Source organism: Onychostruthus taczanowskii, unplaced genomic scaffold, assembly GCF_017590055.1.
Source record: "Onychostruthus taczanowskii isolate IOZ18803 unplaced genomic scaffold, ASM1759005v1 scaffold52, whole genome shotgun sequence".
Classification (NCBI taxonomy): Eukaryota; Metazoa; Chordata; class Aves; order Passeriformes; family Passeridae; genus Onychostruthus; species Onychostruthus taczanowskii.
The window spans coordinates 1,640,733-1,664,908 of NW_024502791.1; the positions used below are offsets into that span (position 1 = coordinate 1,640,733).

General features: G+C 41.1%; 1 protein-coding gene across 1 annotated transcript; it reads right to left on the reverse strand.

Moving 5' to 3' along the window:
- Window positions 1-1,721: 1,721 nt before the first annotated feature.
- On the reverse strand, window positions 1,722-21,465 carry SNAPC3 (small nuclear RNA activating complex polypeptide 3). The gene is made up of 9 exons (XM_041416561.1): window positions 21,246-21,465; window positions 14,996-15,073; window positions 13,695-13,779; window positions 11,644-11,748; window positions 10,994-11,143; window positions 7,470-7,552; window positions 6,077-6,241; window positions 4,947-5,054; window positions 1,722-3,125 (listed from the first exon to the last, which is right to left on the reverse strand). The coding sequence occupies exons 1-9, from the start codon at window positions 21,449-21,451 to the stop codon at window positions 2,978-2,980; spliced, it is 1,128 nt and encodes a 375-aa protein (XP_041272495.1). The 5' UTR covers window positions 21,452-21,465; the 3' UTR covers window positions 1,722-2,977.
- Between the last annotated feature and the right edge of the window lie 2,711 nt (window positions 21,466-24,176).

Genomic DNA, 24,176 nt, shown 5'->3' on the forward strand with positions numbered 1-24,176 from the left:
TCTCCTCTTCCTCAATACAAGAAACAGTGTTCTGTATCACCTTGTCAGCAAGGCATAAACTTTCATTAGGGAGAGAATCTGCAAGACATTTGGGAAGTTTGAAATAATTTGTAAAGGATCATACTGTTTAATCACTGAGTGTTTAATTAAAAAAAAATCAAATCCAAAAGCCAACCACAGATTCAGGTTAATGTTTTTGAGATTCAACTAGCAACACACAGACAAGAGATTACTAAAAGTAACTTTTTCTCATTTTTTGTCATGAAGTAATAAACCTGCTTGGAAGTTTTCATCATCAAAACACTCACAGCATTTAATAAGTTGCTAAAAAAAAATATCCAGCTGGTGTCATAGAGATTTAGCTACAAATGGGCATTGTATGGAATGCTGGATTTCACTCAGAGGACTCAGTCATAAAGACTTATCAAATCTAGACCAGACCAAGTTGTTCTGTGACAACTTCTGGGATCTTTAGAACCTATGACTTAGTGTAACCTACTTTGTTCCATTTGTCATTAAAGATGCATCACTGAATACGAAAGAGGACCACGTCATACAAACAGCAAGCTTCTAATACGATTCTTCTCTGTTTTGTAGTTAAGCACTGAAAGCTCTCAACTCCCACACACAGACTGTGGCTAGTTTCTCTCTGCCTTACTGGAAGTATGGGACTGACCCACTAAAATTTCTTAATCTGCAGGGACACCAATTTTGAAATATATTTGATCTTAACTTTTAATTAAGAAGATAAATGGGTTGTGTAAAAGACAGCATATTTGAGGCAAATTAATTTAATGAAAAAGTAAACTCACATTTTGCCACTCCCTTCTCTCTGGCTAAAGAAAAAAAAATGCCCCCACAAAAAAAAACCTGATTGCTGCTTTAGAACTCAAGCTAGTTCTCTATATGATCCCTTATCCAATACTGAAGAGGACTGGGAAGCTGGTATATTTGTGGGAGACAGCTGAAAGAGGAGATAGAGGAAACATGAGGAGTAGCAACTTGTGAGGCAAATTCTGAAGTTGCAATCAGAGCTGTATAGTAGAGGATCTTTAAAGCAGCTGCTGCAGCACCACGAAGCAGCCCAGCCCCAGCAGCTGGACTTGTCACAGTTGCAATGGGCAGGACACTCTTATTTTCTGCAGGTTCCGGAAGGATAAGAGAACTATCACCACCTGCTTTTACAAGTGATTGGTTCATTGCAATACACAGGCTAACAGCTGGCTGGTTTACAAGAGAGGAAAAAAAAAACTCACTTTCTTTTTTACTTTTTCCTAAAAAACCCCATGGATTTATATTCAAATTACTTAATACACCACTAGATATGGGACTGATGAATGGAGTCCTGCAAGTGCTTCAGATACCTTTGTTTCAAGACATCTAAGACAATCAAATCAGCACTGGCAAAATCGGCAGTTACAGGACTCCAGCAGGATTCAGTTTGTCACTTTTCTGTATGTGGATTGTCAGAGCAGGCCGTCTTCCACCAGCCAGAACTGGCTGGTTTTCAAAAAAAAAGCAGTTAGCACTAACTTTCCTAAAACAAAGACGACCACTAACATACTCTTAATTCCAGAAGACTTCAAAAAAAAGGATATCCTGTCTTGACAAAGTTTCAGTTTAACAAGAGACTTACAGGAACTACAAATCTGCCACATTTTAATTTTAAAAATCCATTACATTACAATCAAAATAAAAAGGTGCACAATGAACACTGCATACACTGTAAACAGTTGGCAAATTTATTTATGAGGCAGGCTACAATTCATTAATGGTGAAATGTAGTTTCCTCTCTACAGAATCAGTCCTCAGAGTCAGAAACCAGGGACAGCAAAAGCCTTCAGATGCAAGCTTTCATTTGTAGGAAAGACCCAAGAGTTTAACCAGCATTCTGAGCTTCTCTTTCAGAAAGTGTTCTCCTCCCTACAAATTCAGTGCCATCCATCCTTGTTCAAATATGGCAACTGCCAGTTTTCAAGGTAAGATATATACAGACTGTTATAAATGAAAAATAGCCAATTTTAATAAAAATAAAAAATAAAAATTTATTTCACAACCGTAATACAGTCTCGACAGCCACCAACCAAATCGGACAGCGTACCACCCCCAGAAGGTGATGCGGGAGAATGTGGGATACGGCCTCGCTAGCACCAAATCCGCCCCGTCCACCCCGGCTGCTTCGAGGCAGCAGTTCTTATACAGTTTATTTCGCCCGCAGCAGGATGTCTTTGTTTCTTTCTGAGTTCTTCATATTCAAGTTGGTTTCTTTCTCTGCCTCGGGTTCGGCTGCACAAAGCCTCCATCTGGGAATAGAATAATACGCTTCTCCAGTTCCCGGAAGCTGGCATTCAGATGGAAGGTTGATGGCCCTGGTCATCTCAGATAGGCATCGTGTCTGGGCCATCATCACCTGGGCGCAGCTGGGCGTAGGTTCTTGCGAATGCCCATCTCCTGTGCAGCCGGAGTTTCCTTCGAATGCAAATGTGGTGGTGCCTCCCCGTCCATCTGCCGTGGTTTCGCCATCCCGCCTTGTACACCAGTGGTTTATTTTATACGTATATATTTTGATACACCTTTTATTCCCACGAATTACTACTCATAACACAGACCATGTTCTTATCCACAGAGGTTTACACAGCCTTGGATGCACAGAGCTTCTCAAAATCATGGTTTATTTTGCCAGGTATTCTTAAACATCCATATTTTACACTCCATAGCATCCAAACTACTGGAATGTTGTAAAAGTGTATTACATTTTTGCACGCCAACTTATCTGTAAAATCATACTTACTTACTCAGAAAACACACCAGATAATCTTCAAGTGCAAAGGGCTCCTTCCAGCTCATGGGAGAGGATTACATGCCTAACCTGAAACCCAGCAGTACGCTCAAACCTCAAGCTGTCCAGTGGTTTTAACAGCCAGAGCAACAGATTCAACAATGTAATTCACTGAATTAATCCTGGCACATGTCAGTTTCAGTTGAAAATCCCAGGATCAACATAAGGATATGCAAGAAACTCCCCCAGTTTATTGCCTTCTGCATCATAATGGAGCATCCGAAAACAAACGTCACAGAAGAAACAAGGATCCTCTGGTGCCAGACTGTCTCTGTTGGTTACCCACCTGCAGGTTACAAAACACAAGTGTTTTCTTAGAAGTGCAACACACTTGTAGCAAACATCTCAGCATTTTACTCAGGACTGGGATGGCAGCAACAAACATCTTATATATAATAATTTTATACACAAAAGGTTCTGCCTATATTGCGTATCTCCCATCCCATGCATACAGCTTATTTCCAAGCTCCACGCCCATTCTGTGTCAACCCCAGGAGCTCCAGCAGCACCTCCTGAGAAACTCCTCAAACCTGTGTTGCTGGTACAGTGCATTAAAAAAAAAAACAAAACAGAACAAAAAAACACAAACCAAACCAAACCAAAAAAAAAAAAAAACCCCCCAAAAAAAACAACAACCCAAAAAAACCCAAAAAAAAAAACCACAAAGAAAAAAAAACAACCAGGAATCTTCTGTCCACCCTTTGCCCATCTAAATCATAAAAGATAAAGATATAATCTTTTTTTCCCTTAATGCAAGAAACTGTGAAATGGAGCAGACGTGTACTGACCCAAGCTCCTCTGAGTAATCAAAACCATTTAGGAGTCTAAAAGCAGGACCCAAATGATGCAGACAAGACAAGGTGAAGATTGCAGCACACTCCAGCAAGCACTGAAGTTAACATGAACACAAGTTAACATGTACAAGGACGGCCTGCCATGTCACTGAGTAATTAATTTATGACAGCACTCAAGAGGCCACGACAGCTGAAGGCCTCTGGTGATTACAGATGCTATCTGCACAGATTAGAACACACTGGACAGCCAGCCAAAGCAGCTCTGCCGTCTCTGGTTTAGCATGTCCCCACTTAAGCTTAGTGCTTAATCCTGGTTTTAATTTAATGCATTTACATCACCTCTGGTAATGCCCTCCCCATCCCATCTTTCCCCCATATTGACCCTTGGGCTCCACCTCCCCTTATGGCCAAATGCCTCACAGATTATATTGTGAAGGCATCCTCAGGGCTCTGCTAGGAACAAAAGGATGGACTCCCATCTCAAGGGGAATTGGCTGTTTGCCTGATTCCATAGAAGTCTAAGGCCAAACAAGCAAGACAATGAAGACACAGTTGCTGTGTCAAACAGAGGCTGAGAGCATAAATTGTCCTGAGGGAAAAAAAAAAGGCAACCAGTGTTTTTGCAAATAAATCATTCAGATCTATAAAATCAGGGAGCCTAGCCTAGTCTTTAGAGAAATTTCTACTATTTATTGCAAGTCTGTCTCAGATCTAAATTAACATCACTAAAGTGTATAAAGAGCACCAAATTCATATTCTGCTCTTTTAAAGGTAGAAAATCACAAAGAGTTCATTCACGAACAGCTGCACACAGAGCACACAGTCTTCAGGTAGAGGTTAGGACCTTCCTGCAGGGCAAGTTAAATTTAAAAATCTCCAGATTTTATTATATTAGAGCTGGACGGATCTATACCTGCATAGATGCTAGATTAAACAAAAGCACTGTATGATTTTTGGTTAATTAATTTGAAACACATATCTTGCAAAGGAGGAAAACACAGCATTTTCTCCCAAAAGCAGAATTTTCAAAAGTAATTGACAAGATAGCCAAGTTCTAGCTATGGAAAGGGGCATGAGTCAAATAATTAATCTCTTACTCATTCAGTTCTTTTGAAACTCCTAAATCAATTCCAAATGAACATGACTTGCAGGAAGCCTTTTCCTGGTTAGAGAGAGATCAACTGTTTGAAGAGTGATGATGATTATTATTATTACAAAACACATACAGAACTTTGATTTTTACTGTTTTTTTAAAGTTAGCAGCAGCACCTTGAAAGAACTAAAACAAAAATAGCATCAAGAATGTAGCATACCTTGCTGTATACATCTTGCACACGAAACATTTTCTGGTACATAGCCAATGTTTCTTAACCAGCAAGGGATACAGATTCCTATCCAGACAGTCATCATGATGAATAAGCCTTGAGGGAAATAAATAAATACAACACATACAGTAAAGATGTTGCCATACTGAAATTTATCTGAACACAAGTATGGACACTGAAGATAGGGTACGATTTAAATTCCCATGTAAACTCTGACTAGACTTCTGCTTAACATTTCTTAACACAGATGAAGATCTGGAGATAGAGCGCTAGTTGCATCATCTGTGGATTTTATGGTCACAAGTAAATTCAGTTTGTGCAGTTTGTGCATAAAAGTCTTCAGACCATCTCCTTTTTGTGGTCTTTTTAAAGCTTTTATCTCCTATACAGACCAACAATCTATTGTCAGGTGACTCTTCAGATCATTTATGTGCAACATCTGTGCTTTTCTCTGGGTTATGCTCCTTTTGGAAGGCATCATGTATTATCAATACTTTGATACATCAGGCTCCTGGGAACAGAAAATGACCTGTCATCCACTACAGAGAAGCACAGGAGTGCTCTCTCTAGTTATGCACTCAGCAAAGTCTACACAATGGCTCTACTGCTTACGAGGCTGCCACCTCACAGTCACTATCACATCACTTCTCTTCCTGGCCTATCCGTCTCAGCCTACTATTTCCATTCCTCTATTATCTTTTCAGTTCTTGCCCCTTAGCTTCAAGTTCAAACTAATTGTTCAGTTGAGTCCAGCCACAGCCTACAACATTCTGCTCCCTGGTGCTCCAGAATCAGTATGTAAATCTGCCACACACTGGCTCCACATAGAAAGATCTTGACACTGTGGTTGCCAATCCTTTTACACAGCAGTCATAGCACACTAATTGCAAAGCAGTCTTTGTACTCAAATTAAAAAGAGAAAAGCAAGGAAGATTACTCTCCTTCTTTCAGAGATACTCCCTGTATATGGAAGAAAAATTTAAGCTCTGCAGAAGGCAGCAGAATAATCTTAAAGGAAATAAGTTACTCTAACAAACATTCAGCATCTAATGTCTGAAGTTTGTCCAGAGAAGGCTTACTTTCATTTGCCCAAGGACTCCCAAAGAATAGTTACTTACCTTATATCTGTGATTATAATGATGTGTTCACAGTTCCCTTGGTGACAGTAAAGGTATGGAAAGCCAATCTTGAGGGATAAATCATTAAATACATAGTCCTCCATCTTAACAGACTGAAGATTTTCATAGCCTCTGTCATGAGATTCTGACCACTCTATAATTGTTCTGAAAACAGAAAGGCCATTAGCAAAGCAAAGCTATGAACTGTGAATACAGAGAAAAAGATGCCTTGGGGACATGCAAAATTCTTCACTGAGACATGGTTAAGTGATGGAAATCAAAACAGTGGAAATCACAGCATTTGGTAGTAATTTAAGGTGATTTCACAGCAATACTACAACCCCACAGAACTGTTCACTGCTCTTGTGGAACATCTGCCTTTCAGTCCTCACCAGGCAGCTCCCTGAGGAGTTTTAGTATGCTCCTGATGGCACCCATCTAGGTCAGATTGTTCACAGCACAATACTTCTTAAGTAGTCCAATAATTCAAGTTACTAGCAGGTTATTTTGTCTCCTTGGTCAATGACTTCATTTTAAAGTATTAAAAAGTGCTTTTTTTCATATTTTGTTCTTGTCAAGGAAAAACACAAAGCTGACAAGTGCAGTTACATTTCCAAAATTTAGCACTGAAAGGGCACTGGCTACTGAAAATTCCTTTTTGGCTTTTCAGCACACTCCTACACACAAGGCATCTAACCCTACAAGCTGTGTATGCTATGACAAGGCCTTCTGTGAAGCTCTTGTTGTTCACAGACAGAAAGACAAGAAGTAAAATATTCATTTCCCTAAAGTCATATACAAAGTCTGGGAGAACAACAGTCAGCTCTTCCATACCAACCATTTTAAACATTTTGATCTCCTAAATCTCACTAGTGTATCGGCAAGACCATGCTTCTTTAAAATACCAAATTTCTTTTCTGATCAGTCACATAGGCCTCATGTTGACTTTACAATTAAGGCATTCAGCATATTTTCAAGACTGAGCAGGACAACCACTGCTACACAGTTGAGCTTGTTGTCTTTCTGACACATCTTCTACCTCACAAGCAAGTCTTCTCACTGCCATCACAAGTAGGGAAGGTACTTAAAAACCCAGTACAAAATGCCACCTGTCACTTTACACAGAAATCCCATCTCAACAGAGCAAACAGCATTTGCAAGTTAAAAAATGGATTCATAGTCTTTTCAAAATGAAAGCGAATGGAAGGAATAAGTAGAGCAAGTAAATTTAAACTTCTCTGTAAAAACCAATTCATCATGGAAAAACAACAGGAAAAGTTCATTCCAGCTTAATACTCCAGACATTCCAGTACCTGTTACACCACAAGTCATAAACAAAATGAAACAAATTTTATATTCCTCAAGGTTTTCTTTAGTCAACATCATATCGTACCTGCTCAGATCTCTGCACTCTAGGTATCTTTTGTCATCATAAAAGATGCCTTCAAAATAGAAGAAGGCAGATTTGTAGAGATCCTGAGAGACAGAGAGAGAAGTCTCCATCAGTGTTGAGAATAAACACTGATGTATGTTGAGTATGAGAGAATAAACACCTTAAACAAGAACATGTCAAAAATCCAAGCATCTTAGATACCTAAATTATATTGAGAGCTCACTCTACAGGTGTCTAAGAAAAGTTCTGCTCTGATTGTAGATGCTGGTGTGACAAACTAGGCTCATATGACTGCCAGCTATGCAGTTACTCTGCTGAGATTGTTCTCAAGCCATTACAGGTTACTTTAATGCTCTTCTCTTGTTTCCATCCCTATCAGAGAAGTTATGAACTTCTACAAAAACACAGAACAAGAACATAGGCATCGTTGCACAAACTCAGCAATTGCAAGGCACTGAATTTAATAAAATAATAATATTTAAAAAAATTAGCAAGATGCAGTGTGTTTGCTTTGGGTGGCTACCCAAATACCTATCCACCTGCTCTCTCACTCCTCTTTCTTCACAGGACTGGGGATACAAAGACAAGCAAGCTCATGGGTTCAGATAAAAGCAGATAAAAGAGAAAAAGCAAAGCTTGCACACAAAAGTAAAGCAAAAAATAAAAGGTGATTTATTCCCTATTTCCCATCAGCAGGTGACAGGTATTGGAATAAGCTGCTCAGGGAAGTGGGGAAATCACCATCCCTGGGAACGTTGAAAAGCTGGGTGAATGTGGCACTTGGAAATATGGTTTACAGAACACAGTGACAGCAAGTTAACATTCAGCTCAGCTTCTGGAGCGGATTTGGCATCTGGTGACTCTTCCACTGCTGGTATGAGTGCCATAAACTATCATTGATGGAAGAGAATGTTACAAATGGACTGTCTACATGTGACAAACCTTGCAATTAAGGAAGAATTTTGAAGGATGATAGATTTTCTTGTGAGACCCTAGAAGTGAGGTGATTGGAACTTCCAGAATTGCCTGTCTGATTTGTTTGTACAAACGTGATCAGGAAGTGCTCTCATGTGTAGTTGTGCATGCATGCATGTGCAAACACATATGTGCACGGGACAAGATTTCAATAATTCTCTGTCATTTCAGTAAGAAGTACTTTGTGTTCTGACCAAATGCACAGAGGGTTAATGTGGTATGGAGTTAACTTTCCTCATAGCAGCCTCTGTGTGTGCTCTGCATTTTTGGCAAAGGGGAGCTGATAATACACTAGTGTTCTGGCTACTGCTGAGCAGTGCTTGCACAGCTTCAAGGCTGTCTCTCTAAGTCTCCCCAAAACCAGTGGGCTAGGGCTGGGTGAGGATGGGAAGGAATGTAGCTGGGACAGGTGACCCAAACAACATTCCATGTCACATGATGCTACACTCAGCAATAAGAGCTGGAGGAAAAGAGGAAGGGGCCATTCATGGTGAAAGCATTTGTCTTCCAAAGCAGCCACCATGCATGCTGAGGTCTCAGGAAGTGGTTGGAATAGAAGCATAGAATCATCAAGGCTGTAAAAAACCTCTGATATCATCAAGTCCAACCATTAACCTAGCACTGCCATGTTCACCACTAAACTATGTCCCAAGTGCCACATCCACATATTTCTGAACACTTTCGTGGCTGATATTCCACCACTTCTCTGAGTAGCCTGTTCCAATGTCTGACCACGCTTGCAGTGAAGAAGTGTTTCCTAATATCCAATCTAAACCTTCTCTGGTACAATTTGAAGCCATTTCCTCTCATCCTGTCTTGTTACCCAGGAGAAATGACCCTTACCTGGCTACACCCTCCTCACCCTCCTTTCAGATAGTTGTAGAGAATGATAATCTTCTTCTCCCTCAGCCACCCTTCAAGGATTCAATAAAGATTATTCCTACTTATTCTAAATGGGAAAACCATAGACAATCAGGCACTCTCCATCATCAGACCAGTCTGGAGATGCTCATTTGTGCCCAGAGGTCTCTTTGAGCTATTAACTCTAGGTTGCCAAAACACAGAAAAAGCAGACACCGCTTTTCCAAAGACAGGATTTCTCAGATGACCTGCATGAAGACACAGTAGTAGGAATGTGTTTTACATTCAGTCTCTTTGATTCACTTCTGTCACCGTTACCCTCTGTGCTGCTGGCACAAAACTGGAAGGAGTGGCTGATACACCAGTTGATCCTGTTGTCAGCCAAAGGGATCTGGCCCAGAGAAATGGGCCAACAAGAACTTGTTGTGGTTGAGCAAGGAGGAGTGCAGGTCTTGCCCCTGGGGATAAACAAGCTGATACTTTACTGTATGCTGAGGGCCACTCAGCTGGAGAGCAGCTAGGCAAAAAGGACTCAGGGATCCTGTAGATCCCAAATTGAACATAAGCCAATTGTGTTCTTGCAGCAAAGACAGCCAACGGAGCAGATGGGATCCTGTGCTGCATTATATAAAATACCACCAGCAGGTCAAGGGAGGCAATCCTTCAATTCTCCTCAGCACTGCTGAGGCCATACCTTAAGGCCTCTCTTAGGTCTTGGCTGCTCAGTACAAGAGAGACATGGATGTACCAGAGAAATAGTCCCATAGGGGCTGTGAAGATGAAGGGACTGCATCATCTCTCCTAAAAGCAGTGGCTGAGAGAGCTGTGAGTTAGAATCCCAAAGAGAAAGCTCAGGTAGGGGAATCTCATTAACATACACAATACCTCTAAGGAAGGTGCAAAGAGGATGGAGCCAGGCTCATTTTAGCAGTCCCAAGTGACAGGATAAGCACGAACTGAAACACATGCAGCTACCGCAAAACCTCAAGAAACACTTTACTGACACAGGTGGCTGAACACTGACAGAGGTTGTCCAAAGAGGCTTTGCAACCTCCACCCCTGGAGATACGCAAAAAACGCTGGGACATGGTCATGGACAACCGGCTGCAGGTGGCATTGTTTGAACAGAGGGAGCAGACCAGACGACCTCCACAATCCCTTTCAATGTCAAACATTCTATGATATATTATTATTGTCATACAATGTATAACCAAAATTATTCCATTTCAGTACTTTCAACTAGATGACTTGTTTTGCTCATATCCAGAGAATACATAGTAACTTTGGGAGAGAAGAATAATCCTCGTCCCTACATTTGATTAGCATCCAGTTGCAAACAACAAAGCACAGTGGGATGGTCTAGCTTACTATTATTAGTGGGATTATGCTCTGATGTTTCAGAGTACAGCTCAAAATAAAATTAGTTCACAGGAATATATCTATGCAAAACTCACTGCTTCTGTTTCTATTTCCTAGCAGTAGCAATGATGATGTTTTTCTTGATATTGAACAAATCAGATCACCTTGGTAATGCCACTATGAAGTATTTACTTGCAGTGCAACCAACAGGCAGAACGAATGCAGCTGAATTTAGTGCTGAAGAAAAAATAACAAAACAAAACTCTGTCTCCCTTTCTATGTTTTCAAGACTCCTATATGTGTAGAGGGTTCCACACAGAAAGCTTTACCTTGCTGATGTGCTCTGGTGCTTGATCTGGCTGACTGCTGAACTCACCACCTATCTGGAGGTCACTGACGCAGGAAATCGAGTCTCTCAGCTCAGTGAGCTTCTGGCTGCCCAGTACAAGGACTGTTTGGTAGGGTTTGTGATCTTTATGCTACAAAGAACACAGAATACAAACTCCAGATAAATTATAACTTATCAGCATCAGCACTGCTGCTCATTTGACAGCTAAGGTCATCTGGCACACCACTTCTCTAAACAGCATCTTGCCACAGCCTCTCCTAAGACTGATATTTAACAGTTTTATTCAGGAACTCAAATGTTACATTCTCCATCAGAAAGTGTAGAAAAGATGGAAAGTCTGTGCTCGCTTATCCCAAATCAAGAAAAAGTACTTTAGTTTTCATGTATTTATTTTCAGGTTTTGAGCTTTCTGTAAAGTAAATCAACTACTGCGCAATTATTGTAAAAGTTTTGTTATGTAAACCACTAACAGAATGAAAGCCAGATTCTGAAAAAGCCTTAAGAAATTATCACAGTTGAAGAGTTTAGCACATGTCATCAGTAGACTCACTGATTTTAACTGCTTGGGAGGGCAAGATATTACCTGAATAGGAAAGAATCAGAATACAACCCAGAGAATTTCATACCAACCTTCTGAAATATAACAGGATAAAAGATGTTCAGAGTTAAAAGTAGTTCTCCCTCCTCAATTAGATCTGTTGGATCATCTGGCCTCTTTCCAATTGCATGTGACTCCTGGAAAAACATACACACACACATATATACATTATACTGGCACCCATATATATATATACACACACACACAAATAATAAACACTGGGCAAGAGTCTGAGAAATGCTGATTTGTTTTTGACCATGTAGCCTTCTGAATTGAAAACAGCCTACTTCCTCCAAGGTGGAAAGGTGAGAAACTGCTCCAATTACCAACTGCAAGCACGTTCCTTCATTTCTCAGCTTTGTTGCAAGACAGATGGCTGCTCCTCAGCCACTGAGAGGCCCCACATAAAGTAATTAGAGGCTGCTGTCATTCTGCCCCCATGGAACCCACCTGCTACCAACTTTCACCACTTAATGCTTTGAAACACTCTTTGAATGCTTCCATAAGTAAAGGGGGGTTGCAACCCTTAATTTTGGAAACACTAATCTAGAAAATATACGCAGAACAAAATATATGAAAATTACAGTCAGCGCAACACTTCCTCTTATTAGGGAAGCTAGACACAGCTGGAGGCCACAATTTCTCTGAAGTCAAAACCCAAAACCCAGCACTGCCCTTGCCACAGTACCGTGTTTTAGAAAAGAAGTAAATGATCCCTACATTTGCATCCTGTTTTGTGTTTGAGACACAGCCCAGCTGTGAAAATGAGGGAAGGTACTTTTCTGTGGCTCTTTCCTCCTTTTCCAACAAATCTAGAATGTGTTCCTGCACAAACACCTCCCACCACCATGGAGTATTCCTCAGATTTAGTAACAGGAACTTGTACTCCTGTGAGACTCAGAGATACTTGGGTTCTCTGCCTCGCATCTGCCTTCTTCATGTGACACATTCCAAACTCATGTTTCTTACTGCTCTCCTCCTGTACAAAAGCATCGTGGTCCCAACTACAGAACCACAGCTCTGACACAGCTTGCTTAAAGAACGCAAAAAATGACCATGTGATCATTCTTTCAATGCATAGAGCAGTATCCATTGAAACACTTTATGAAGGTTTCTGTTGCTAATATTTTCTCAGATATTCCCCAGACTAAGAGCCCAGCAGAGTAGTTGCATCATATTGTTTACATAATGTGCCCGGATCTCTGAACAGCTGAAACATGATAACTCACAACAGACCAAGAAACCTCAAGGGGAAGAACAAGTCCAATGGTCACATGAGGTTCTTTCCTTGCTACACTTCTGTCCCTAATTTAAACAGCAGTTCATGGCTTGCTAAAGCCATGGACTTCAGCACCTCAGTGCCCCTGAAAGAGTTCAAAGAATGTATACGTGGTGCTTAGGGACACAGTTTAGTAGTGGATCTGGCAGTGTTAAGGTAATGGCTGGGCTCAACGATCCTAAAGGTCTTTTAACCTTAATGGTTCTATGAACATTTATGAAATGAGGTTTTGCTGTTTAGGGTTTCAATGGTCAAGAAAAAAATAATTAAAAAAAACAAACTTATTAAGCACAGTTAAAAAATTCCAATAAGGCTTTTCAAGGGCTGATGACTATCCTCTTGGTTCCTGGCAGTTTAGAATGGCTGAAAAACTTGGTTTACAAAGCTCAGAATTAGGAATTTACCACCACTGTGCTTCTACTGTTTTCTTCTCTCAGCCCTACTGAAACTAGCTCACAATCATTCACACACTGAAGTTTAGTTTCTAACACTGGACTCCATGAGCAAAACCATTACACATTTTGTCTAGCTCTGTGCCTAGCTGTAAGTTCACAGCACTTTAAAATATCAGTCATATAGTGGTAACGAGATGAAGCTCCTCCTTAACTACATCCAGCACTAACAGTCAGTAAAGAGCAGACTTCCTGTCCTATCTTTCTATAAAATTACTTCATTTTTAATCATTACCGGGCAAACTTGTATCTGCAAACATTTACAGCGTGCATTTCATAGTGGTGAATAAAAAAGCAACCAGAAGTCGGATTTTGGCTGTCTTGAGAGCCTATAAGATGAGAAGAAATTTACCATCTCATAGGTAAGGGTTTCTTGTCTGCAAGCCCGATCCACAATAATTGTTTCTTCTCTCCTCTCTAAGGCCTTCTTCCTAATTCTGAGGAGCAGGAACACAAGACAAAAGTTAATTCAACAATTTCCACATAAAATTTCAAGAATTTCATATTTTTAAATGACACAAGCTACTACAGAGCAGCTTTCAAAGAGCAGGATTCCTGTCTTAGGGGGACAGACTAACTTAAAATACTCATCTCCTGACTCTCATAAAACCTGAGAGTGCACAGGCCAGCTTATGGATTTCAGCTTGTGGGATTTTTCCCCCTCATGTGTAAATGACAGGTTGTTTGTGAGCAACTTTACACTCACAAAAAAAACCAGCAAAATGTTTGAAGAGGTTGTCCTAGGACAAAACACTTCGTGACATTTAAAGAAACTGTTTCAACAATTCCTTCTGCTTCAAAAAGAAAAGAATTCAAGTTCAAGCAAAACACAAGGAAAGAAACAACCCAGAAATATTCTTTCTCAGCCCCACAGCACAGACACTTTAGAAAACCAAAAAAACAAACCTTCATTATCAGTTGTAGAAGAAAGACTATCATAAGTAGAATACCGACTAAAATACATGTATTTAACCACTGCATGAACACCCAATCCTTAACATCCAGGACAAGTTTACTTATCCTCCAGACCTCCACAAGAGTTTTCAGTAACAATCAGGCTTACTACTGATCACATTTCTAAACACATTTATTTACATTAGTGCTATGTAAAGTACAGCAAAGGCCTGAACTGGCCAAGTTTGCCAGCTGATAGAAACCATATATATTTTGGTTATCCTCTGAAATGTTACCAGCCTTGAATCAATAAATTCAATAAATTCCTTGAACAAGACCAAACTCAACAAAGCACTGGACACAGCATCAGTACTTACAGTCTGGCTGTTAGTGCGTGACTGACAGTTACCAGAGGTATGAGATAGGTTTCTCTGCAGGAACCTCACACACATGATTATCAGAAGGCCCCTCCACACTCCAAACTTAGGCACTACTTCAGAAACACTTAGGTCCAGAAATCTTTTTCCAGTAAGGAAGAAGGCATATTCTGTATATCTTAATAAAAAAGTTCCTAAGCAACATTCAGATGACTCATATCAATGATGCCATCATAAGCTGGTGTTTCTGCCCTTATGGTATTTTTGTATGGTGCTTCAGAAAGCATTGTCTGTGAAAGGAACAAGCAGCCAGCCATATTTCCATGGTAGTTTTCCACCCCACCCCAAATAAGGGTACTGTGAGAGCACTGTAACAGCATACCGAAGAGTGAGCAGACTGCTATCTTCAGGAATAACATCTGGGTCCTCTTCTTTTTCAGAACACATTAACATATCAATGCTAAAATAATAAAAAAATAACAGATAGAATCACAGAATCATAGAACAGTTTGGGTCGGAAGGGACCTTAAAAGATTATCTTGTTCCATTCCCCGCAGCAGCATTGGCAGGGACAGCTTCCACTGGACCAGGTTGCTCAAGGGCACATCCAACCTGGTCTTGAACACTTCCACGAATGGAGCATCCACAAATTCTCTGGGCAACCTGTTCCAGTGTCTCACCACTCTAAACAGTAAACAATTTCTACCTGATATCTAAGTCTAGAGCTATCCTCTTTGGACACCGCAGTGATTTCTCACAGTCTGTGTATGACAGGCAGGAACCTGGAGGTGGTTTCACTACCTGGTCCCATTTATGAGTTCCCATTTCAGGTTGTGCACTGCAGCACACCAGATTCAGAGGAATCATTATACGCACATCCCCTCCTCTGCAGTCCTTCCTAGAAGCATTTTGCATTCATCACAATAGAATTTTATCCAGCTTAAAAATAGTCTGCGGAAAAAAAATATTTAGAACAGAGAACTGCTTTGAATCAGACTTGATTGCTTTTGTCTCTCCACTTTTACAGACTATATAAAGGCAGGGATTACTCGAGTGCCTAAGTCCATATGCAGTTTGAATCCCAGCAAACTCTTGTGCAAACCCATCTCTTTATGGGACAAAACTACCACTGGTGAAATCCAGGAAAACCTTTCAGACCGTACCATTTATCCTCAAAAATATTTATGGCTTCATTATATTCTTTTTCATTATAATCCTATAATATTCCCCATGTCAGCAATAATATCACTACAAATTACCCTTTTGGAGTAACAAATAACCCTTTTGGAGTGGAACTGCATAGGAATACAAAGTAATTGAGAAATAGAAATCAGAAATCAGCTGACAATAAGCAAAAGTCAGAGACAAAATTTTGATTGTGGACAGATGGTTTTGTTCTCATGAGCCAATAAAGTCATTCAGTATTGACAGTTATATAAATTTATTACTGTTTAGCTACTTAACATTCAGCAACATACAAAGTTTTAAATTTTCTGTCTCACAGTTTTCATCTCAAACAGAAAATATTTTCTTTTTAAAGTTATGGAGAAAATGGGATTCTTTCAGAAGTACAATTTTAAAAGGAACTTTGCAATAATGAGCCACAACCTTCTGGAAACAGAATGGACCTTATCTTTACATTCCCACTTGAAGGAAGTGGAGGCAGAGACAACCAAGTTAATCCTGTGTCAAATGTAGACTGAAACACAGCTGACAAATAGTAATCTAACTAACAGAAAGATGGAGAACAGGATTTTGGAGAACACAGTTCAACCTTTTAGATGGGGCTGTTCTCCAGGCAGCACAGTGTTGTGTTATGAGCAACCCACATAATCAAGTAAAGGATATCCCCTGACAGACAAATCAACTCACAACTGACCCTTTCTGTAAAACTGACAACATGACCAAATTATTTATCCAAAGTCTCCCAGCACATGGATCAGTGATCCTATACACCAAAGAGCCCAAGTCACTTGAATATGTATAATATTCATATAAATATACCATTTTGAGGAAATTACTTTGTATTCAGTTCTTTAAACATCACAGGAATTATATGCAGGATCTGAAAATCTATTTATTACCTACTAATCTAAATTTAAATCTAATTAAACCTAAATTTAATCTCATCTTAATCTAAATTTATTACCTACCATTGTGAAGTTTCACTTGCATCAAAGGTTTCCCATTTCCCTTCTGTGTTAGAACCGGCCAATAATATGTCAGAACTTACTAACAGGTGGGATCTCTGGCTGTGCTATTCACACCATGACCACTAATTGCCTGTTTCAGGGAAAAAAACTAATATCATTGGAAAAGCTGCTACAAAGAGACACCATGTAAAATAACTGACATTAAAACTGCTTCCTCTTTTTCCTTGTGAAGACTGCAAGGTACCTAGTGTAAAGGGATACTGACATTGAACCCCTAACAAGTTCCGTGGAACCTTACAAGCACTGGCACTGCCACTTCTCACTCCTGAAAAGTCAGAAACCCTCAATTTCTAAAGGAAAAGCAGAGCACCTTTTTCAGTATTAAGAATCTGTCTAATAGTTAATTACGTATGTCACCGTATCACACGCACTGAAGTCTGGAAAGGTTTTGCTGTGTGGCCTTACACACAGGCCATGCTGGAGCTGCCCCTGCATAACTCCACTGCTGCCAGTGGAACCACGTAGGCAATACTTGGTCCATTGTCCTGAGGGAGCCAGGCTTTACAAACAGGAATTATATGCTGATCCCTTCAGAAATTAAGGCTAAGTCAGTGTCAGATACCTAAGACATGGAAGTGTGTGCAATACCAGGACACCTCACTCCTGACTGCCACAAGCTTGGGATCCTACTGTGTCCCCACAGAGACTATTCCCTGCATGCATGACAAATTCATTCAGTGCATGGAGTTACACAGAGAGGAAAACACTGCCCATGCTGTTTAATGGAAACCAAGGCAAAGTGCAGGACAGTAATGAGGAACAACAGTTGAAAGTATCTCTTGAAAAAAGACAAATGCCAAGTATTATATAAATTTATGTCCCCTACAAAGATATTTTTAGGTGATCAGAAATAAAAAGGCCAAAGAGAACTCTCTAGAAATGTAGACTTGGAAGCAGACTACCAATGAAGTCTTCAAAGTCTGTGACTTCACTTTTTCCAGATATTCTAGCGCAGAACGAGTTTTCTCTTTTAGAAATTCAAAGATATTTTAGTATTTGGCCTGATACTTTATAATAAGCAGTTACAGTGTTCATATTACTCTTTATATTGCACATATTTTAAAGGTAGTACTTTCATCACCTTTGAGACACTAATGCCACAAGACACTAAATACTAATACGTTAAGATGTTAATGCTAGCTTAAAGCAGCTTTATAACACATCCCAAGAGATATTTACAACTACCCCTTCTAATAAAACAAGAGGGTGAATTAGGGCTGAAGTTGAATGAGGTACCTGCAAGCCTCACCTCTCCTGACCTACCTAAAACCCACAGTGATTTGAGGCTTAGCCTGCCCTATACATGCAACACATCCCACAGATGACAAAACAGAGTAACACAAACTCAGCATCTCCAACATTCAGTCACTCAAGCACCAATCATGAATAACAAGGTAAACTTCTTTGCTCATAGACCCCTGAGGAATTTGAACAAAACCTAGAATTTTACTCTATTGACACCTTGGTTATTTAAGAGAATAACTGATGGAATCTTCCAGATAAAGACACAATTTTACACCTGTTTAAGATCATGATGAAAACATGAGCAATCTCTATAATGATTATCAGCACACCACTTGAGCAATATGTAAGGCATTCTTACTGAGTCAAATGCAAGTGAGGGAAGACACAATTTTTTTCCTGCATTCTGTTTGCACGAATGCATTATAGGAAGAAAATAGAATAAAATAATAATAATAATAATAATAATAATAATAATAATAATAATAATAATAATAATAATAATAATAATAAACAAAACAGCAAAACAACAAAAAATGAACAAATTAAAAAAAAAAACTCCAACAAATCAAAACAAAAAATTTTAAAAAACAAAAAAAAAAAAACACCCCAACAAGCCAAAAACCAAACCAACAAAAATTCCCAACCAACCAAACAAAAAAACCCAAAAACAACAACAAAAAAACCACCACCAACCAACCAAAAAAACTCCTACAATAACCACATTGCACTGGGGTGCTCAAGGAGTTAAATAGCACTTAAACATAATACCATTTCTCCTCAGCAGAAGACTGTACATTGTCAGGAGTACTTAAATGTACATGATGTCACTCTAAAAAAGATTTAATGATGGATACTGAAAAACTTCATCCTGAATCCATGAAAGATTATTTTAATCCAACACCATTTTAAAAATAGATGTAGGAGCATCCACATCTTCCTATCTCTTTTCCACCCAAAGAAAACCTACTTAATTTGTCAGAAGTTTCCTTAGAAGTAGAGTCAGAAAAATCTGTGTTTATATCCATTATGTGCTCATTTCATCACTTACAAAATTATATTTACACCAGTCATAAATGTGATCCCAGGATATCATAAGAACAGATCTTGGTGTAGCCCAGTGTTCTCATCCCTCCTCAAGACAGGAGTATGAGCAGCTCAGAGCAGGTGAGTGAAAGTGAGGTAGCGATTTGACGTTGGCAAGTGTTAATGAGAGACTCAAGAAACTAGGGCTATTTAATTTAAAAGCAAAAGCACATGGAGATTATGGATTGGGATTTCTAGTCTGAACGGGGGAAAGGTCACACCAGGCTGTGCAGGTTCAGCTTCATTCTCCTGCAAAGCCAAAAGGCTGCCAGCTTATCAGTTCTCTCCCATTCATAGATCATCAGCCCTTTTTCCCAAACGACCACTGCTCTCAGTACACTCAGCCCCAAGCAGACAGCATTGCTCTGTAACACCTGCAAATGCAGACAGCAAGTGAAATGTAGTGGGTGTAAACTGAAAAAAGCAGAACAGAAGAAAAAAGCAGAAGGCATTTGGGAAAAATTAAAGAAATCACAGGAAAAACTCCTTGGAATTCAAATGAAAACTGCAACAAACAGATTCAGGCAATAGTGTTGCCACAGAGAATAAGGCACTGCACAGGAGTAATCAGGGACCATCTAGACTGGAAGAGATTACAGAGTAATTGTCACAGTTTCTGCCACACCAAAATACTTTTTTTTTTTTTAAAACCAACATCATTCTCTATTTTTACTAAGTATAGTAACGGTAAAAATTTATGCTGGTCACCAGAACTGTGACAGGTGAAGCACAAAGCTATACAGATAGGATCAGAACTCTGGCATGTCTTCCTTACTGACAGACTACAGGTAAATTAATAACTGTGATGCTTTCTACAGGAATTACTGCCTGAAATCAGGCCTTTTCTACAGGTGAAGCACAATTCTCACTATCCACGTGACCTGAAAGCCTTCCAGCCATAGCATGTTAGATTTGCTGCTGCTTCAACACCCACAAAGCATTTACATACCCCTGACTTCAGCACCAGCCCTGAGAAAAACAAGTCAGTGGAGGCTAAGGACCAAGAGATACTCAACAGGGACTGTACGCAGTCAGCCACCTGAACTATTCTAAATGATGTTTTTAAGGGATTCAAATTAAAAGAGTGTAGGCTTAGATTAGTATTAGGAAGAAGTTCTCTGCTGTGAGGGTGTTGAGGCACTGGAACAGGTTGCCCAGAGAAGCTGTGGATGCCCATCCCTGGCAGTGTTCAAGGCCAGGCAGGATGGGGCTTTGAGCAACCTGCTCTAGTGAAAGGTGTTCCTGCCCATGGCAGAGGGATTGGAACAAGATGATATTTAAAGTCCCTTCCAATGCATTCTGTGATTTTATGATTCTTTGTTAATACAAACACATGCCTGGCTTATTTCTTCATACAAGGTACATGAAGAAGTTTCACTGTACAAGTGCTGTCTCCTAAAACCATCGAGATGTTCAGGTACCTCTAAGTACCTAACCAGCACCATGTTGCTAAATGTTTACCCATGTAACTTTAAGCGCCAAACTGTTTGTTCAAATTCACAGATGTAACAAGGTTTCCACAACTGGAGCACTACCCTCCACAAAAACTGTTTACCTTCAAGGCATTTTTGGCTGCAGAGATTTTGGTGACCAACTCTTCATAAGGAACTGTACCACAGGAGGAGTATTCAGTACAAATGAGAAAGGGGCAAATTTAGATTGGTATTAGGAAGAAATTCTTCACTGTGAGGGTGATGAGGCACTGGAAGAGGTTGTCCAGAGAACTTGCGGATGCTGGAAGTCTGGCAGTGCTCAATGCCAGGCTGGATGGAGCTCTAAGCTATCTGGTCTAGTGGGATGTGTCCCTGGACATGGCATAGGGCTGTATGACTTTTAGGTCCATTCCACCCCCCTGACAGACTATTACGTTGTATTTACCCAGGAAATATAAACAAACGCGTGCCACAGGCCCGGAAGAGGCTGCTCTGAAGCGGTTTTGCCCGAACACCTTCCGCCTCTGCCCAGGAACCGCCGCGGTGACAGCGGTGACAGCACCAGCCACCTCCCCGCCCCAGCGCCGAGCGACGCCACCGGCATCCCCCTCGCACCGGAGCCGCAAATCCCGGCCTGCAGACAGCCGGCCTTCCCCACCTGCAGACGGCGCGCAGCTCGGCCGCCGTGCCCAGCGCGCAGCCCAGCGCCGCCGCCGCCTCCGCGTCCGCCTCCTCCTCCGCCTCCGCCGCCAGCGAGAGGTCGGGCGGCTCCAGCAGCCGCCGCCAGCCGAGGCCCAGGCCGCCCACGCGGAACGAGCGGGTGTACAGCTCGGCCGACTCGTAGTCCGGCACGACCGCCGCCATGGCCGCGCGGGCCCGCCCCCGTCCGGCCCGCCAGACGCGTCACGGGGCGCAGCCGGGAGCGGAGCGGCGCGTGACCGGGAAAGCGACTGAGGCGCCTCTGCTTCCCGGCGGGGAGCACTGGGCAGCGTTCGCTAGGGAGAAAGCAATTCCCGAAACAAAAAAAAACCAAAACTAACCAAGCAAAAAAGCTCAAACAAAACTGAAGAAACGTGTTTCCTGGGCTGCTGGAGTCCACTCCGGCTAGCTATAGACCCTTGCCCACACGATATTTCATAGACGAAGGTAAAAGATTGATAAGTGCCCTCCTCCACGTGGGAAACGTTGTCTTTTTTTCCAGGACACAAACAAGGCGGACAAACCCATGGCAGAAGAGGGCGTTCCCTGGCAGCAGGGAGCTTTTGTACCCCCCGGATGGGGACAGAGGGAGAGGTCCGCAGCTAATGGGACACCAGCGAGGAGTGGCTGGGGGAGGGATAACCCAGGGGAGAGACCACCACGTGGTACCAGGATAGGTGAGGGAAAGACCAAGTGGTGGGGAAAAGGGGTAACAAACCACATAATGTAACATAAGCTATACAGTGCAATACAAAACTATTCTGTGCAAATTCCCAATCACCCAGTGCAAGGGAGCAACTAAACTGGTGCACCACAACACCTCCCCCTTTTCTGTTAAAAAAAAATTAAAGGAAAAGCATTGGGCTATCTGTGTTTCAAGTTCAGGGGTCTGCTGGAATGCAGCTGATGCTTTTAGGAAAATTCCTCCTCTTTCTGGCGGCGTCTTCTCTTCGAGGTGACAGCTGCTTGCTTCTCTCCGTCTGCTGGAGCTGGATTCTTGGGAACAAAAGGTTTTACCCACTTTTGGGGTATCCATCGAGGGCCTGTGGCGTAGCCATGCCCCCGGGTGACAAGCTCATAAGGACCCTTGGTTTCTGTGTCCTTAGTGAGAACTGGTGGATGCTGTGATAACTTAAACCGATTGTTATTCTGGAAATGCTGCACTACTGGAGAATTCATGTTTTCAAATGAACAATTCAAAAAATTAATCGTAAACAGGGCTTTGCAGAGCTTTTGTTGTGGTGTCATCCACACTGCAGAACTGCCTTGCCTGGCCAGGACTTGTTTGAGCATCTGGTGGGCACGCTCAATCACAGCTTGACCTGTGTGGGAGTGGGGAATGCCTGTCTTATGCTCCACTCCCCACTGCTGGACAAACTCTAGGAACTCCTTGGAGGCATCTGCTGGACCATTGTCTGTCTTAATCTCCCTAGGCATCCCCAACACTGAAAAGGCCTGCACCAGGTGCTGTTTGGTATGCACAGCCTTTTCCCCAGCGCAGGCAGAGGCATAAACCACACCTGAATAGGTGTCTATGCTGACATGTACATATTTTAGATGACCAAAACTGGGAATGTGTGTGATGTCTGTCTGCCGTACTTCGCAACTCCCAAGGTCACGGGGGTTAACCCCAACACCCAGAGATGGCACAGCCTGGAGCTGGCAGTTGGGACAGGTGACCACAATGGCCAAAACAAAACACTGGCACAGCTTAAGACTGTCCTCTCATTCTGCCACTTGTTATCTGGGGAAAAAGACCGATCCTCACCTGGCTACAAGCTCCTTTAATTTGCTTATTCTCCTCCCAAAGTGAAAACTTAATGTCTTTGTAATAAATAGGTGTGATTCGTGCTGATAGAATTGAAACAGTAATCAATATTGATACAGTAATTAATATCTAGAAATAATAAAACAGTTAAAGGTGTAATGCCAAGAAAGAAAGGGAGAGGAGGGGCTCCCCCCCCTTCTCCTGCAGATGTTCAGAACAGGAAGAAGCAAGAGATAACTATTGCTAAATTTAGTTGGAAGAAGAGGAAAATTTGGTTGGACATCTAGGAAAATATTAATTATATGAGATTTATTGCTTTGATGCTAGAACATAATATTGGCTTATATGATATTAGCTTTGGCTTACATTATACCAGCTTGGTGCGCATGTGTAATCCAAAAGGTGAATCAAAAGACATTGAGGAAGAGGAGAGGCCTTCATCAGAGACGACCCCAAAGAACAGTACAACCACCTAAAAGAATGGTGGAGCATGCGTGGTAAAGGTGATAATGAGGGTGGAGATACAAGTGTGATGAATCGAAAATGGGAGGAGATGGTGATGATGTACAGTATAAAAAGGGGAATTTTGGCTTGGCAAGCTTGTATGTGAGGGGACAGGGGTCAAGCCCTGCACTCCGTACCCTGTGCTACCCTGAGTAGTTATTTTTGCTTATGCGCTATTATTAGAACCAAATTATCCCTTATCATAACCAAATTATATTGTCAACATTTCAAGTGTATTCAATTTTATGTATTTTAAGCTACTGAATTAAAATTGCTGCTACATTTAATTTTGCTTTTTTTTTTTTTTTTAAATTATGGGATAATTGGGCAAATATAACATCTTGGTACAATGAAAAAGGCTAAGGAAATACATAACCTTTTACCCAACACTGCTCATACCAACACTTAAAAAGGATATATATGTGCCATCCATATAACAATTCCCCACTGAAGTAGTGTGACAAAGCTGACATGAGCACAACCTGTTAAGGAAGACAACAGAAATAAATCTGGATTGCCCTAACCTGATATACCTGATGCACATACCCATTGAATGACAGCCTTTGCACTTGCTTCGAGACAAAATATTAATGGAATCAGAGAATCAAAGTATGGTTT

Excerpts from the sequence above, each read along its gene's own strand:
- SNAPC3 (XM_041416561.1), bottom strand. The coding sequence starts at position 21,451 with ATGGCGGCGGTCGTGCCGGACTACGAGTCGGCCGAGCTGTACACCCGC. Across the intron at positions 15,074-21,245 it reads GAGCTGCGCGCCGTCTGCAG|CATTGATATGTTAATGTGTT; the intron begins GTGGGGAAGGCC and ends TTATTATTTTAG. Across the intron at positions 3,126-4,946 it reads TGCAAGATGTATACAGCAAG|GTGGGTAACCAACAGAGACA; the intron begins GTATGCTACATT and ends TGTAACCTGCAG.